The sequence below is a fragment of the Mesoplodon mirus genome, assembly GCF_964341445.2.
Source record: "Mesoplodon mirus genome assembly, chromosome: 7".
NCBI lineage: Eukaryota > Metazoa > Chordata > Mammalia > Artiodactyla > Ziphiidae > Mesoplodon > Mesoplodon mirus.
In genome coordinates, this window is record NC_138983.1 from 65474625 (window position 1) to 65491187 (window position 16563).

General features: G+C 42.9%; 1 protein-coding gene across 9 annotated transcripts in view; it reads left to right on the forward strand.

Annotated features, from left to right (window-relative positions):
• TEAD1 (TEA domain transcription factor 1) overlaps window positions 1–16563 on the forward strand; it is a 268659-nt gene that overhangs the window by 13242 nt on the left and 238854 nt on the right. For 6 of the 9 annotated variants that reach the window (XM_082627122.1, XM_082627123.1, XM_082627125.1 and 3 more), the window contains one exon: window positions 9091–9220. The exons of the other annotated variants lie outside the window; for them this stretch is intronic. In XM_082627122.1, coding sequence (XP_082483248.1) covers window positions 9091–9220 — 130 coding nt within the window. The remainder of the gene's footprint in view (window positions 1–9090; window positions 9221–16563) is intronic. 9 annotated transcript variants of the gene reach the window in all.

Consider the following 16563-nt stretch of genomic DNA (forward strand, 5'->3'; position numbering starts at 1 on the left):
TAACCTACACACATCCTCCTGTATACTTTAAATTATCTGTATAGATTACTTATAATACCTAATACAAATGTAAGTGCCATGTGGATAGTTGTAAATACAGTGTAAATACTAAATGTAAATAGTTACCAGCTTGTGGCATATTTCAAGTTTTGGGTTTTTTTGAACTTCCTGGAATTCTTTTTTTTTTCCTCAAATATTTTCGATTTGAGATTGGTTGAATGCGGATTTGGAACCTGTGGATACAGAGGGAAAATGGAGTGGAATCTTAGAAATTTAAGAAATTTTAGTACTTTGCCTAAAACCAAAAATAATTGTAATGACACTGCTCAATTCCAGGTGATTCTTTTAACAACACTATTCATTTAGTTATTTTATCATGTGCTTTAGGCAGTAACTTGGGCAGGTGTTCAGTTTGAAAGAATGGCTTCTGGCCTTTGCTGTTGAGAATTGGGAGAACTGTTTCCTTGTTGGGGTGGTTCACCGGGAGAAGGCATTTGAGGGTCTTCCCAGGGCTGGGGTCTTGGTCCCTCCACTTCCAGCTGTGTGGGTTGTATAGCCCTTGGTCTTGGCTCTCCCTGTGACCTTGGGCAAGTCACTTGAAAATCTTTGCTTTCTCTTTCTGGGAATATGATCCAGCCTGCTTTTGAGCCGAGCTTTAGATTAAAGAGAGAAAATGTGAGAGCCTTAGGCCAAAAGGTCCTGGAGCAGTGTTGTTATCTGAGTCATCCCGTCCACAACCCCACACTCCCTTCCCCTTTATGGAGGAGGAGCAGTACTGCTGAGTCTATTCCTTAACTCTTCTCTCAGTTGTGCTAATTCCCAGGCCACCCTGGGAGAATTTGGATAAGAAAGGAAGGCTGACAGGCCAGGTTCTGTCGTAAGCCCATTCTTCAGCATTACCTTAATTTAAACCTGAGAGCTTTATTTGTGGTTGAAGAAAGTGAATCTCAAGAGAGGTTTAGTAACCTGCTCAAGGTCACACAGCCAGTGCAATGGGGACCAAAATTTGAAGCCAGTTCCTAGATCTGTGTGACTTCACGACTGCCAGGCTAAAAAAGACTGCATATTAAGTCACCTGTGGCATTTGAATGGTGTTTAGATTGTGACACTGAAACAAGGTAGACTTCCCCTCTTTTGGTGTATTTGTGCAGAAAAGGCAGACTTCTTAATACTTTATTTTGTTTTGTGTTCTTGGTGGCCCATTTTACTCTATTTTCAAAACAAACCTGTGGCTAAGGTCCTAAGATGTTAGGTGTGACCCACTCAAGCCTTTCCTAGGGGAACTGGCCCACCTTAGTCATTCATCTTCTTGAGAGGGGGCAAGATCACCTCCCCACTTTAGTGTCAGTCTTCAAAGACTGTGGGGACCCAGAACGCCTCACCTCTCAGACTGGTTATTTGAAAATGAGAGGCTGTCTGGGGTCTGGGTTGATCTAAACTGCTCTATAGTTTTGTTGGGGGCTCTGGCAAGAAGCTGATCTGGTTTGGGAGCCTGGAACTGGACCTGCCAGTTTATCTGGTTTTCCTTTGGAATGTGCTCTTGTTGGCCTGCAGGCAGAGTAAGTTATCCCCCTCTACCACCCTGAAGGCCTGGATATGGAAATGCCTCCATGTTGGGGGTAGGGTTTTTAGGTAGATGACCTTTGGGAGTACTTGGGAACTAGGGAGATGGGGTGAATTTCTCCCCTCCGCACCCAGGTGACCAGCTGGAAAATATGTTTTAGGCAGTGATGTGTGATGGACAGTGGCAGGGGCAGAAGGGAAAAGAGAGTTAACTGCTTTCTTTAGAGCCCTTAGTAATCAGGTCTCTGAAATAGACAGCAGGGACTTTTTTTTTTTTTTGCCGTACGCGGGCCTCTCACTGTTGTGGCCCCTCCCGTTGCGGAGCACAGGCTCCAGACGCGCAGGCTCAGCGGCCATGGCTCACGGGCCCAGCCGCTCTGCGGCATGTGGGATCTTCCTGGACCGCGGCATGAACCCGTGTCCCCTGCATCGGCAGGCGGACTCTCAACCACTGTGCCACCAGGGAAGCCCCGACAGCAGGGACTTTGAAATGGGATTGCTAATGGGGTTGCTACCCATCTTTGGTGTCATGGTTGGTTTTTAGTGGAAGGTTGTGGGATAGTTGATACTGTCTTACTGTTGTTCACCTAATTCTGCTGACTCTGGGCCAGAAGAGGTTGGGGCACTGATGGCCAGTTCCTAGGACTTGTGCTCCTGTCTTCCCCTCCTTCCCTGTACTGGTTTGCCCCCTTCTTAGAGTTGTCATATATTTCCCAGTGCCTTTCGGGTACCTCTGCTGTTGGCCATTTTGGTGTTGCCCTAATGTTGTGTAGATCTCTCTAGTGCTATATATATTAAGCAAATATAAAAGCATGGCTTTGAAGTCAGACCCAGGTTCCAGTCCCTGTTCTGCTTATTGGCTGAGAGGTATTGGGGAAAATTATTTAGTCTCTCTGGGCCTCTGTCTCCTTATCTGAAAAATAAAAATTAAAAGAATAAGTAAAATATGATGGAATGGCCCACAGTGAGCTTCTCCATTGGTTGCCCCAACCCATTCTGAAGTCTCCTGCTTCCTCTGTCCTCCAGTTCTCTGTCCAGGATCCTGAGGGTTTTGTCCTAACCAGAATGGACCAGTCTGACAGGAGCTCATTTATTTGCTTTTCCATCTTCCTCCTTTGGGTTTAGTTTTAAGCTTTTTTCCAGCTTCCCTTCTTGCTGGATTTCCTGCTCTGTTGTTTTTCTCTCTTCAGACAATTTCCCTTTTGCTTTCATATTTTCACACACACAGCCACACAGACACACACACAGCCACACAGACACACACACGTGCCGTCCACTTCTTTCACCCTTTCTCCTCTGCTTTTATCACTTTGAGATCTTAAAGAGACTGCCCCTTCAGTTTCCTAGGTTTCACCAAAAATGGTCATCAGCAAAGCACCACTTCTTGATTCTGCTGTCTTTCACGTTGGAGAGCGTAGGATCTCTTGACTTAGGGAGTTACCGGCATTTCCGGTAACTATTTTGAAAAGACGTAACTCATCCTGATTCTCATTACATTTTTGAATTTGTGGAATTACATACATTTCTTCCACTTACCTGTTTGAGCTTGGGCAACCTCTTTATTTTTTTTGAACCCAGTTTCTCACCTGTAAAATGGACATAGTAGTGCCTTTCTCATGGGTTATAGTGAGGGTTAGCACGATGCCTGGCAGAGTGTCTCATTAACGTTATCTGCCAATTATAATTATGGCTGTTATTACATCACCCAGTAGCCATGACTTAGAGTGCCAAGTATCTCTTCTCTTAGCACCTTTCTGTCTTTTTGAAGGAGGGGGACAGGAGCAGTGCCTTATTTTTATTTATTTTAGATTTTCAAAATTTTTATTATGAAAAGTTCAGTATAGTAGAGGGCAGTGAACGTCCCTGGACCATCATGACTTAGCAACAATCGTCACCCCGTGGCCATTCTTGTTTCTTCTAAATCCCTGGTTCCTTTTCCACTAGATTATTTTGAAACAATCCCAGATGTCATACCATTTTATCTGTAAAGGTTTAGTATGTATTTTAAAAATATAACTCTTTTTAAAAAACACCAACTCTAATATCATCACGCCAATATTTTAATAATAATTCCTTAATGTAAAATATCTAGTGGCTGTTTAGTTTTCCTTGATTGTCTCATCACTGTTTTTCCATAGTTGGTTTGTTTAAGTCAGGGTCCAAACAAGATCAAAGGTTATCTTTGGTGGTTCTGTTTCATAAAACTCTTTGAAGATCTCTTCCCTCCTTTATTCCCCCTTGCGGGTGATGTGTTTATAAAAGCCTGTTTCTCTTGTCGAGTTTCGCTCATTCTGGATTTTGCAGTTGCATTCTCTTAGTGCTGTTTATCATGCTCCACTATCCTCTTTATCTCCTATAAATTGGAATTTAGACCTAGAAGCTTGGTCTGTTTGAGGTTTAATGTTTTGTTTTTTAAGGCAGGAATATTCCATAACTAGCAATCCACCAGGAGGCACGGATGTCCAGTTGTCTCTTTCTTTGTGTGTTAGCCACTGATTTATGATCTCTGCCTATATCTGTTGTTTCATATGGGCTTCGTAAACTGGTCATATTCCAGTTCTCTCATTCCTACTTCATTTATTAGCCAAAATACTCTTATAGAAACTTTCTATCCTCAACTGTTTGGTTAACCTGGCATATAGTTGTACAGAAAAGGCAGGTATGTGGTTTCTTTTGTTTGTTTGTTTGTTTGTTTGAATATCATTATGCAATCGTGGATTTAAAATTGTCGGATTTTTTTTTTTTTTTTTTTTTTTTTTGCGTGGTACACGGGCCTCTCACTGTTGGGGCCTCTCCCGTTGCGGAGCACAGGCTCCGGACGTGGAGGCTCAGCGGCCACGGCTCACGGGCCCAGCCACTCCGCGGCATGTGGGATCTTCCTAGACTGGGGCACGAACCCGCGTCCCCTGCATCGGCAGGCGAACTCCCAACCACTGCGCCACCAGGGAAGCCCTGTCGGATGTTTTTGACTCCGTGTAGTTTCCTCTTCCTATTGATGCTCAAATTGTACAATCTTTGGGCAGTGCGAGTTTCTTTAGTTGGCTCCTGTGTCCTTTTGATGTGACCCTTATTGATAGCAGCTTCCTTGCTATCCTGTGTCTTTTGTATTCTTGGATTTAGAATGAACCATTTCTACAGAGCTTGGTTTCTTTTAATGGGAAATGCTATTTCAGAGCTACAACTTGGATAGGGTCTCTGTCACACACCCCTCAGTCTCATCTTGAAGGCCAAAGCTCACATTAATTTAGGCTTCACAGAAGACTTTAATCATTGCTTTCAGTCCTGTCTCCCTGATGGTTTGTTCTGTGCCTTGTTTAAATAACCAGAAGGTGAGAGATTCCTTATCTTATTACCACTCTGAGCCATTCAGACTGCAAGCTATATTTTGATGATATTGTTGGGGTCAATTTACACACATGTGTTTGAATAAATACTGGTTGAATTAAGTTTTGTACCTTTCTCTTCTAAAGTGTTTAAAATAGAATATATTTAATCTCTCACTCATTTAAAGAATTTATCACTAATACATTATTTTTATAAGCTAAAAAATTTTAAAGCTCTAGTTTTAGGCAGCTTTATGCACTGGAGTCCTAGATGGAACACGGCTATTCTGCTGTTGTGGGAATACAATAGTAAGCCTTTAAGTCTAAAATGAGTGTTTTTTGTTTAATGAGTCTCCTATTAGACTTATTTTTAGTAATTTCTGTCTTTGATTTTTGGAAATTGTTTGATGCCCCTGTTCGTGCATCACAGAATATGCACCTAGGCCAAAAGAAAATCTCATTTTAAATACATCTACAGTGCTCTCTTCAGAGGTTCCATTCAGGCCTGGAGTTTCAGTTTCAGTAATACTTTTTTGTTTTGTTGGTGAAACAAAGCCGTATGCATTCACAGTCCAGCCAACACAGCCTCACAACAGAATGAGTGAGTAGTACTGAAATTATCATCATTCATGACATCCCTGAGAAATTAACCAGCATCCTGTCCTGTGAAACTTTGTATACTCATTTAATATCCCTACCACACCCCTTCCCACCGCCCCCCCTCCTTTTTTTTTTCAAAGGCAGCAAGCTTCATTTAATGGTTCCTCTGTGTTATGAAAAGTACAGTAGAGTCGGGGTTTATTCCCTTCCCCTTCCTCCAGGGGCACAGAGAGAGGGTGAGGAGCCCTATAATTTACAGGCAGGCCTCTGTGCCCCGAGGTTAAACTCGTTTCACAATGGGAATTTTCTTTATGGTCCTGTGGCTCCCTAATACAGGGGAGGCAAGTGGTAAAAGCTACCAAAGAAAAGCTGGACTGGAGCCACTGACGTCATGTCAGTAAATCTGTTGGAGGAGCCCAGCTGGGCAGGGCCTGCCAGGCAGCCCTTGCACTTTGGCCTTGCCTGGTCAACTAGTCTTACTGCTTCTTCCATCCCCCGTGGCCCCCCTCCCCCTCTCCCCTGCCATTTTTGTCTTCTTTTCCCCCTTCCCTCTGTGACTGGACTGGTGTTGAAACCTGTAAACGGTTTGAAAGCCACCCCTGAAACTGGTCCTGTTCTTAATGCCCCTAGGAGGAGGGGCAGGGAAAACCCAAGGATTGGTGGGCCAGGGAGGCTTGAAAACTTTTTGCTAGTGGGCTTTCTTGATGATGAATGAATCTATGGGGCCGTTACGGGGAGCAGCTAGAGGTGCCAGCTTCTGACTCTACTTTTAGAGAGTTTTGCTTTTCAGGACTGATGTGCCTGTGTGTGATGTGTGTGGAGGGGGGAAAGAGAAGACTGGTCAGAGGATGGGTGGAAATACTGAATTGCAGTCTTCCTGTAGAGGCTGATTTAAGAGAGTGAGTTCCACCCTGAGTCCTTTATTACCCATTACTCATTGGTCAGCTAACCCTGAACTCTTTCCCTGGTTTGCAACTGTAGCAGTTAAATTTAGAGCTACATGCTGCTTTCCATCTTGGGTATTTAGACTCACAACCCCAGATGCGCCTGAGTTAAAATATTGCTGTGCTAAATCTATTTTTACATCTAGGGGAATGATATCTAAAAATAAACCTCATCCCACCTGTTATTCACTTTGGGGAAGTTTGGATGCTATCAAGTCACAGCCCACAGATTAGGCTTTTGATCATGGCTTCAAATGTGGCGTCCACATTCTGCTTTTCCTGCCCTTGGTGTGATGTTTTCATTGTTTCATTAACCATTGTCCTCCTGTTTATTTTGCTGTGAATAGTCGTTTGCAAATAAGAGTGAAGCATAGGTTCAGATTGGTTTTCAAGTTCCTGAGTCTTAGGGTCAGAAACGTATTAAAAGCAGTATCTTATCCATGAATCATTAGATGAGTCAGTTCCTGAAACCACTACAAGCCTCATAGTTCTTGGCTACAAGCAAAAGCAGGAAATCCAGGCTTCAATAACTTCCTTTCCCAGTCCTGGCTATAGTCGCATTGGTGGTTAGGTTCCGCTGCCTGCCTTTGTAAGTGGTAGAAAGATGTATGTCTGAGGAACAAAGACACTCAAGTCAATTTACTGAAACTGTTTATAATTTGTGGTCTTGCTCTGAATGTCAGGCTGCATTGGCATACCCTGCCCTGCGCAACTCAGCCAGGAAAGGCAGCTGGCTGGGTCCGCCGAGGTGCCCCCAGAAATGCACAGGAAATGTTTCAGGGAGCTTTAGTTAAGAGTCCAGTGAATCCTAAAACTTGAGGGCATGCAAGCAGACATTAGGGGCAGAAAGCTCTGGAGTCCATATGCATAGCTGAAGTATCAACTTCTTTTGTTTTGCTCGCCTAGTTGGGAGACAGAGAAGGGAGAGAGAGAAAGAAAGGGAAAGAGGGAGGGAGGGAGGGAGGGAGGGAGAGAGAGAGAACACATGAGTGCCAGCCCGCTCAAGCTCTGGCCTGGCTCTCTCGCTCTTGCTTTTTCTTGCAGTTTACTTCCTTATGTACAGGGTCTTTTTTTTTTAAACTCCTTTTGCAGTGTTTCAGGTCAGTCTTACTGACTTCAAAATAAATGTGATAACTCTTTTATTAAATATTGTAAAGAGTGTGGGAGAAACGTGAAATGCTGCCTCCCAAAGTCATGGGTCTCCACACCCTGTATGTATTTATTCTCTTTTATGAGCAGCCCCCCCCACCCCTTGTCTGCCTTCATAAGTCGGGGCAGACTCAGGCTGGTGTCTCTCTGCTGCTTTACGGTTTGCTGGTGAGCTTATGAACTTTTTCCATCTTAAAAAAAATTAAAATTGAGTGTGATGCGTTTTCAGTTATTAACTCTGATGTTCTTCTCCGATGCTCATTGGTGTTGGCCAGCTGGAGGATTTGAGAAAGTGGGACTGAAACTAGACTTTTTTCCACTAGGTTTACATGGAGTCATTGGAAGGTCTGATAGGAGTCTAAAAATAGAGTGGGTAGACAAACCCTGTGAAAAAAGATGAGGAAAGAGAAGAGAAAAATGAACCGATGAGAAGTCACATATTGATGCCGTCTTTTAAATTGAGCTTGTTTCCAATTCATAGTTAGCGATAGCTCAGAAAGGTCAAATTCTATTTCAGCCTTTGTAAAGGATAAAGTAAAAGCAAATGCAGAAGTTTGCCTGCCTTCTTAATGAAGCCTGGCTGATTCAGAGCACAGCCAGGCTGGTGGGTGCCACTTTGTTCTTACTGGTCGTTTGTATTTGGGTAATTCTCTATTCAACTTCAGTCTGAGCTGAGAGGTTCTGATGAGTTTTTGAGAAAGTTGGACTCAGCTTCATTTCAGAGGTTGGACTGAGAGTCATAATATCTGACTTTGGTTTTCCAGATTTCAGGCTTGTCCCAAAAAACCCCCTTAATCCTAGGTGAGTTTGTTAGGAAATCACTGAAAATATATTCCCCTTATTAATGTGTGAAGAGTAACTGTCTAAACTTGGAAGAGATTCTTTCTTATGTTGTAAGAGATACAAACCCAGTTATTTTTATTTGTCCTGCATTGATCTGAGAGTTAATTTCTTTTTAATGTAGCTTTCAGGCTGGGAGTGCAGATTGAATCTTGAATTGCTTACCCTCTCTGGACCAAGTTGTTCAGGCTCAGGGATTGATTCATTAATTAAAATCAATGTAAATGGATTTGTAAGCCTCCTGTAACAGATTATCTTATTAGCAACCACACAGAGCAGCCCATGATCTGGGAGGAATGTGTTTGTTGCCCTAGGTGAAGTAGACCCCCCACTGATGGACTCTTTGGGTCTACTTTATGAAAAACCCAGATACTTTTGTAAGGAAGGAAGGAGCCTTGCTTAACCTTTACACGGAACAGATCTTCCTATGGAAAACTATTTTTAGTGTGCCTGCCCCAGAAGGCTTTAGTTCTGTGTGTGTATTTCTCTACCATGACTGTGTCTCTCCCCTACCTCTGCATTCATGATTCAAGGACAGTTTTGTATACTGCCGGGTTCTGCCTGTTTCCAGGCAAGATTTCTGCTGAGAACCCTCCTGTAAAGAGGAAAGGAGGCGCCAGAAATAAATTCCTATTTGATAACAACAAAGTGCTTTTTTTCTCCGACCCAAGCAACCAACAGGCAAACTACAAAGAAGACATTTATCTGTTATTTGAGGATCTGGCTGTACAGCTGTGCTTCCTTGGAGTGATGATAAGAAGACAAGATGGTACCTTTGGAAACCTTGTGGCTTTAACAAAGGTCAGAGTTCATTAAGCTGTTGTCATTTATATTGTCATTTGTTGTAATTGTGCCAGACAGGTAGATATCCTCTATAGTTAGACCAACTTACCCACCTTCTCTCTGATGTTTGGATCAAAGAGGGCTGTCTGATCCGAGCTGAGTTGAACTCTCTCTCCTGAATCTTTTGGGATTGAGACAGCAATCCTAGTTGGTCTTTGATGCTCACCCTACAGTTCAGGGAAAAGCTAACTGGGGAGTAGATGTTTGACCCATGGGTACACAGAAGCATAGAATTAAAACTGATTTGCAGAGAGAAAACAACAAAGCTGTTGTGCAGAGGAGGAGATGAGAGACCTTGGGAATAGTCTCATTTCCGGATGGTTTTCCATTTCCTGGTTTCCATTTCCCATGAGGGCTGGCTGCAGTTCCTGATTCGGGGTCATCTGATAGACGCCTTGGCCTTATAATGAACCCACGTTCCCCTACCCTTCTTTTTTTTTTTTCCCCCTTAGGTTAATGGGAGTGGGTTTCTGTTAATTGAAACCAAATGGTCTCTGGCCAACTAGTTTGCTGGGAAATAAGCCCTGTGTGGTGTTCTGGAGAGGCCCTACTGAGTGTGAGAGCACACAGCTTCTGCTTGGTCTGCAAGGCAGGGCTGCTGTCCTGGACCCAGTTCTCCAGTATGGATTCTGTCTGAGGGAGCTAACCAGGTAGTAACAATAGGGTTACCCTCCTAACCTGTGTTTCAGACTGGAACATTTCCAGGCCTTATGTAGGCCTTTCTGCTGCCTGGTTTGCCATGTGGTTTAGGTCGTACGGGGGCTTGGTTCAAATGTGGCAGGTGAGGAATTTTTCCAGTCATACCCTTGGGGCACTGAGGAGTTCTGGTTGGCTGAGCACCTGGAAGGAGGCAGGCCAGGTGTGTCATTAGACCTGGATGTCCCTTCTAGTGGCGCCACCCTTCACTTCCTCCCCTGCCATCTCTGATCAGTGTGGAAAAGCATGCGCTCAGTGGCCTTTGGCAAATGCTTCCTGATGATAAATCCAGTGTGTATATTGTGCACGTGCTTCAAGCTTCCTCTGTCAGGGAACCTTCCAGGTTCATTTTATTCGCAAATGGATTAAATAGCAAATGCCTCTCTTGAGGAGACCTATAAGATGTGTGTGTGCCCCTGGGGATGGTGTCAGAAACAAAAGGCCTGCTTCATCTGCTGTTCCCCAGATTGGGGGGCATTGGGGGTGGCAGTATAAATGAGCAGGGAGGAAGATTTAGGTGAGACTTAACACTTAGAAATAGCAAAGTAGAAGTTGTTAAAGAGGATAGAATTTGTTTTGGAAAACCCTTACCATGTACATTAAGAGACATATGCAGTATTTGTTGGCATCTTTTACAGATTTGAAGCCATTTTTAGTTTAGGCTTGATATAACACGTTCTACCTGCGGGTTTTTTTTTTTTTAACTGAGAAAGTTTGGAAGCTTCCTCCTTTTTTTCTTTGACATAATTAATGTATAATATTATATAAGAAAGTGATTCACAGTTTTTAAAGGTTATACTCCATCTATAGTTATTGTAAAATATTGGCTGTATTCCCCATGTTGTGCAATATATCCTTGTAGCTTATTTTATACATAATAGTTTGTACCTCTTAATCCCCTACCCCTATACTGCCCCTGCCCCTTTCCCTCTCCCCACTGGTAACCACCAGTTTGCTCTCTATGTCTGTGAGTCTTTCCTTTCTGTCATATTCACTAGTTTGTTGTATTTTTTAGATTTCACATATAAGTGAGATCGTACAGTATTTGTCTTTTTCTGACTTATTTCATGTAGCGTAATGCCCTTCAAGCCCATCCACCTTGTTGCAAATGGCAAAATTTCATTCTTTTTTTTCTATGGCTGAGTAGTAGTATTCCATTGTATGTGTGTATACACACACATACCATATCTTCTTTATCCATTCATCTGTTGATGGATACTTAAGTTGCTTCCATGTCTTGGCAATTGCAAATAATGCTGCTATGAACATTGGGGTGCATGTATCTTTTCCAATTAGTGTTTTTTGGTTGTATGCCCAGGAGTGGAATTGCTGGGTCATATGGTAGTTCTGTTTTTAGTATTTATGTTCTACCTGTTTTGTTCATAGTGTTTAGTTTGTATATTTAGAAAGTGGAAACCTGGAGAACTTTTTTTTCTTTAAATTGAGAAGGGATTGGAAAGGGGGACAACGTAGAAATTTGTTGGGACATGGACATGAGGGGTTCAGGTTTAGACAGGTGTGTTCCCAATGTCACATCTAGGAAAAACATCTAATGTTTACATGATGTTTTACAATTTCCACAGTTCTTTTAATAGATTACCTTATTTAAACCCTCACAACAACTTGGTTTGTATAAGTGAGGAAATACAGGCCAGGAGATTAGGAGGCTAACCCAGGAGCACACAGCCAATAACTGGTTAAACAGCGACTGGGTAAACCATCACCGGGATGCCCCTTACCCATGCTTGTGGGCCTCCTTTGCTCTGCTCCTGTACTTTTGTCAGCCTTTGTTGTGAGAGGAGAATATGTTAGGACAAGGCTGCAGGAAGGTGATGTGTGGGTAGGGGAGGGAGGTCTGGGGGTGGAAAAGAAGTGGTTTTAAACTACCAGTTCAAACATGTCTCTCTGTAGTATTCAGAGCACAGAAAAGATCAGGAAGGGACTCAGACGATCTTGTCCACTGGATTTCAAACCAGGCTGAATATCTTTGTCACCTGGGGAGTTAAAAAAAAAATACTGACTCCTCCTGTTCAAGCTTGGATCTTCTAAATCAGAATATCCAATGGTGAAGTTTGGACCAAGGTTCTGAAACCTTCCCAAGTGATTCTTATGAGGTATCTGAGCCCTACTCAGTTCTGGCCCCATGTCTCTTTAATTTGAAAAGTTCTGTAAAATTTAGCTACTTGGTATTCCCAGGAGCCTGTTAGAGATGCAGACTCTGAGACCCCCACTCCAGGCCTGCCAAACTAGAATCTTGACTTTAGCAAGATTCCAGGTGAAGAGTATGCACATTAAAAAGAAGCACTGCTAATGTCCCAGCAAAACGTCAGGGGGCTGTATGATGGGGTCATTGCACATATTCTTTCTCAGTTTGTCATTTGCCTTTTGACTTTCCCTGTTACATAACTTTCCATGCAGAAATTAATATTACATCAAATTTATCAACTCTTCCTTTATGATTTCTAGGTTTTTCATTTGCATGCAAAAGACCATCTTATCCTGAAATTATTGGAAAAATGTCTTGCACATAAAAAAAATGAAGTCATAATATACTTTACATAGTTGAATATGTCTAGATTTTGTTTGATATGGTAGAAAGAGTGAGGTAGAGATCCAAACCTTTTAACTTAATGCTTGTCTTGTCCTAACACAATTCATTGACTCTTTTCTCTATAGATCGGTAAACTAAATTCACATGTGCTCCATTATCTACCTGGAGCTTTAATTACCATAGCTCTGTGAGAGGGGTTCTGCTGTATAATTCAGCTACTCACTTTTCATCACTTTCTTCTTTAAGATTTTTTTCCTGGCTTTTTTCACAGGTGTGTTTGTCTGTTTACACTTTTAGACGCACTTTGTCTAGTCAAAAAATTTTTCAGAAACTATTTTTATTGGGGTTCTGTTAAGTTTATAGATTAGTTTAGACTCATTCTATTTTTAAACATATTTTTGTCTTTTCTAAATTATATATACTAGTTATTCAGAAAATTTTTTCAGTAACAATCACACCAACCTTTGTAACAGGTGTTTTTCAAGTTTTAAGGATGTATCTTCTGTAGGGTTTTGTCTTCATAGAAACTCTCTAACTAACCATCCTATCTGGTGGGTGCCTATCCCTTCTCTTCCCCAGCCCAGCTGTCTGTTATCCTGAGTCATGTTCCTTTCCCTCAATAAAATTCATTTGTTGATGCTCTGACTGCTAGATTGTAAGCCCCACAAGGGAAGGTTCCATGTCTGTTTTATTTTCCAGCGGAATTGCTCAGTGTTTAGAAAATTCCTGGCAGTTGGTGCTCAATAAATATTTGTTAAATGAGTTGGAATGAGTGAAATCCCAGTAACCAGAGCTTCTGGCCCTCTAGTTGAAGATTAGCTTCATGTGGGATTGTCTGGACTTGGATCCTAGTTAGAATTCAGCCCATAGTTTGAGAAATTATTCAAATGGATTAAAGTGAATATGTGGTTTTTGAGGGGAAGCAGTAGTTATCTACCAATTGAATCAAGGACTGGCCTGGAGTGTTTTAATCTATGAAAGTTGACAAAGTGGTCGAAAGTCACAGTGAAGTGTGGAGATTGATGATGATCGATAGCTAGTGCAGGTCTCGTCACTGGCCAGTCCTTTGGTAAATAATGCTCCCAGTCACATCCCACCACTTTGGGTTTAGCAGCGTCTCTCTAATAGATCATTCTGGTTAGGTTAATTTTTTTTTTAACTAGGGAAAATAAAATATTGCTGCAAAGAACTTTGGACCTTTTTTCTATTACTAAAAGTCCCTTACTGAAATTCGTGTCATCTATTTATTAAACCTTTTCATTTTGGGTACAAATACCCAACTTGTGAGCACCTTATGGGCAGGAACAGAATCTTCATTCATTTTTTTTTTAACAAATTTATTTATTTATTTTTGGCTGCGTTAGGTCTTCACTGCTGCGCATGGGCAGCGAGCGGAGGCTACTCTTCGTTGCAGTGCGTGGGCTTTTCATTGCGGTAGCTTCCCTTGTTGCGGAGCACGGGCTCTAGGTGTGCGGGCTCAGTAGTTGTGGCACACGGGCTCAGTAGTTGTGGCTCACGGGCTCAGTAGTTGTGGCTCATGGGCTTAGTTGCTCCGCAGCATGTGGGATCTTCCCGGACCAGGGATCGAACCCGTGTCCCCTGCATTGGCAGGTGGATTCTTAACGACTGTGCCACCAGGGAAGCCCCTTCATTCATTTTTATAACTCTTAACATCCAGGTGCTTGACAAAAGCTCAAGTAATGAGAGAAAAATCAAACTCTAAACATACCATGTATTTTAAAATTGTTGGAAAAGTGACATTTTTATCTGTAGTGTGCAGTGGAAATAACTTTTGCGTATGTTCTAGTTTCCACTGGCTTTCTTAAAAACCACACAGATCTTTCAGACTTTCCCTCCTATGATGGAAGAATTTCTAGAAATTGTGTTTCTTGACTCTCATTTATTTCCCCCTCACTGTGAAACGAGAAGTGTGGGATATTTCGATGGAGTTGGTCAGTCATTTAAAACACTGCGGCTTTGGCTCTGTAGTTTGTGATTTCAGGTCTATATTTGGAATAAATCAAAACTCCAGTGCTATTGGAGGCTTTTTAACACATTTGGTGCCAACGGGCTTGGTTTTGCAGATGATAAGTAGTTCAGTTGATTGTTTCTTCAATAAAAATTATTTTGAAAACAATCACAGTAGCTCCACCGCATGATTCTGTGGTCATCTCCTTGAGCTGCATTCGAGATACCTTGAGAAAGTCTGTCTCTAACACTTGCCTGCCTTGTGGTTCAGCTTTCGAGCGAAAAACCGTGGTACTTCCCCACTGATGACCCTGTTCCACCCGCTTTGAATTTGTTTGCTTCTTCGTGTGGACAGTGTACACTGTTTGAAGAGTGTATGTAAGCCTGCTGTGTTTTCTTTAATAAAACTGCATTTATCCTTGTGTAGACAGATTGTGTTCTTTGAGTCTAAATTCTTAGAGAACTCTGGGAACTGTTTACTTAGATCTTTTTTTCTTTCTTTAAATAAAGCGCTTCTTCTAGTTTATCAATTTTAAAACTGTTAAAAGTCAGTCGAAAAAGTTGGTTGAAGGGAGAAGGCCCTATTCTCGAGTGGTTTGAATTTGGTAACTGTATTTTGGAGTGATAAGGGCTTTTACTTCTCCACAACCTGTATCAAACAAATCAAAACTGTAAAATGAAACACAGGCTAAGGTCACAAACCTAAATTAGACCTTTCCTTTGACCTCGGAAGTCAGGGTTTTGGAAAACCAAACAGGGAGGCTTGAAGACATGAGGTGCTGCTATATTAAAAAACTTTTGAGTAAGGGGCAAGGTTGAGTATTTGGAGCAGGTTGTGCCTGTGGGTTCTCACTGCTTTTGGATTCCAAAGGATGGGTGATATTTCAGTTCATTATATGCTAGGGTCTGTGTTGGGTGGTGGGGACTCAGAGAAGGATGAGAACTCTAGGCTAGTTCAGGGAACTTCAAGGAACTCCAGGGTAGTGGGAGGGAGAGAGTTGTGTTAAGGACACCGTCCCAGTCTTCTGTGGTGAATGATGTGATAAGGAGGCGCAGGGTCTGCTGGAGAAGCGACTCGGGGCTGGGGCTCCTGAGTTCCTCCCGAAGCTAGAATAAAGAGAACTTAAATAGGGTACGCGAGCTGCTGCTCTTTATGGTCTCCTGGACTCTGTAGACTACACTCAACATGAAAAAGATGAGTTTCTGTAAGAAATCCTATCCAGAAAGTGACAAGATGATGCAGGAAATGTAAACAAACACTTGGCTTTAATGGAAGGCAAACTGCTGGGGGGGCCGCCTGCTGCAGCCCTCAGGGGCTGGTTTTCTCATCCCCATCCCTGGCTGGCTCCGGAACCCTTCTTTGGATCTGCTTACAGGCTTTATAACTGGAGAGCTGGAGGAGGTAGAGCCAACTGGGTTTTCTGTGGGCTTCTTTTATCCCTCGTGTGCCCTGGAATGGGGAGTGCTGCTGTCAGCACGGGGGGTCTGCCCCTTGAACCTTTGTGTGTTCTACCCTCAGTGCCATGGCAGCCTCAGGTGTCCCTGGTCCTGGGCTGGTACCAGCCTGTAGCTGTGCAGGGCGAGGATGTTGGAATTGACCCTCAGTCTTCCTCTCTGGGAACATCATGGACAAGGTTGAGTAGAGTGTCTCTCTTTCCTTGGGCTCGTTCCCCAGACTAGTCCCTTGTCCCAACTCACGCCTCCCATCTGTACAGTGCGTTATGTCTTAACATCCTGTGGCCAAATCCACTGCCCTATTAGCTCCTCATGACAATGCTGAGAGTAGAAAGGGTAAGGATTGTTGGCTCCGTTTTCGAGATGGAAGGTTTGAGGCTCTGAGGACTGCCCCTGGGTGTGTAAGGATTGAAGTCTAGCAAGGAGTCCTCTAAGTCTTTGCCAAGTGCTTTTATGGCTGAGCAGCCCCTCCAGCAGCACTGCTTTTCTCCCAGGCTGCAACCCTCTCCTCCCCTTTCGAGTTCTCTGATCTCTCAGTTCATTTACTTCCTCTCCCCGCCTCCCTCCCCCGCCTCCTGGTAGCTGCTACCATCCTTTCTCTTGTCTGGATTACTCTAGTCATCTCTGAGAT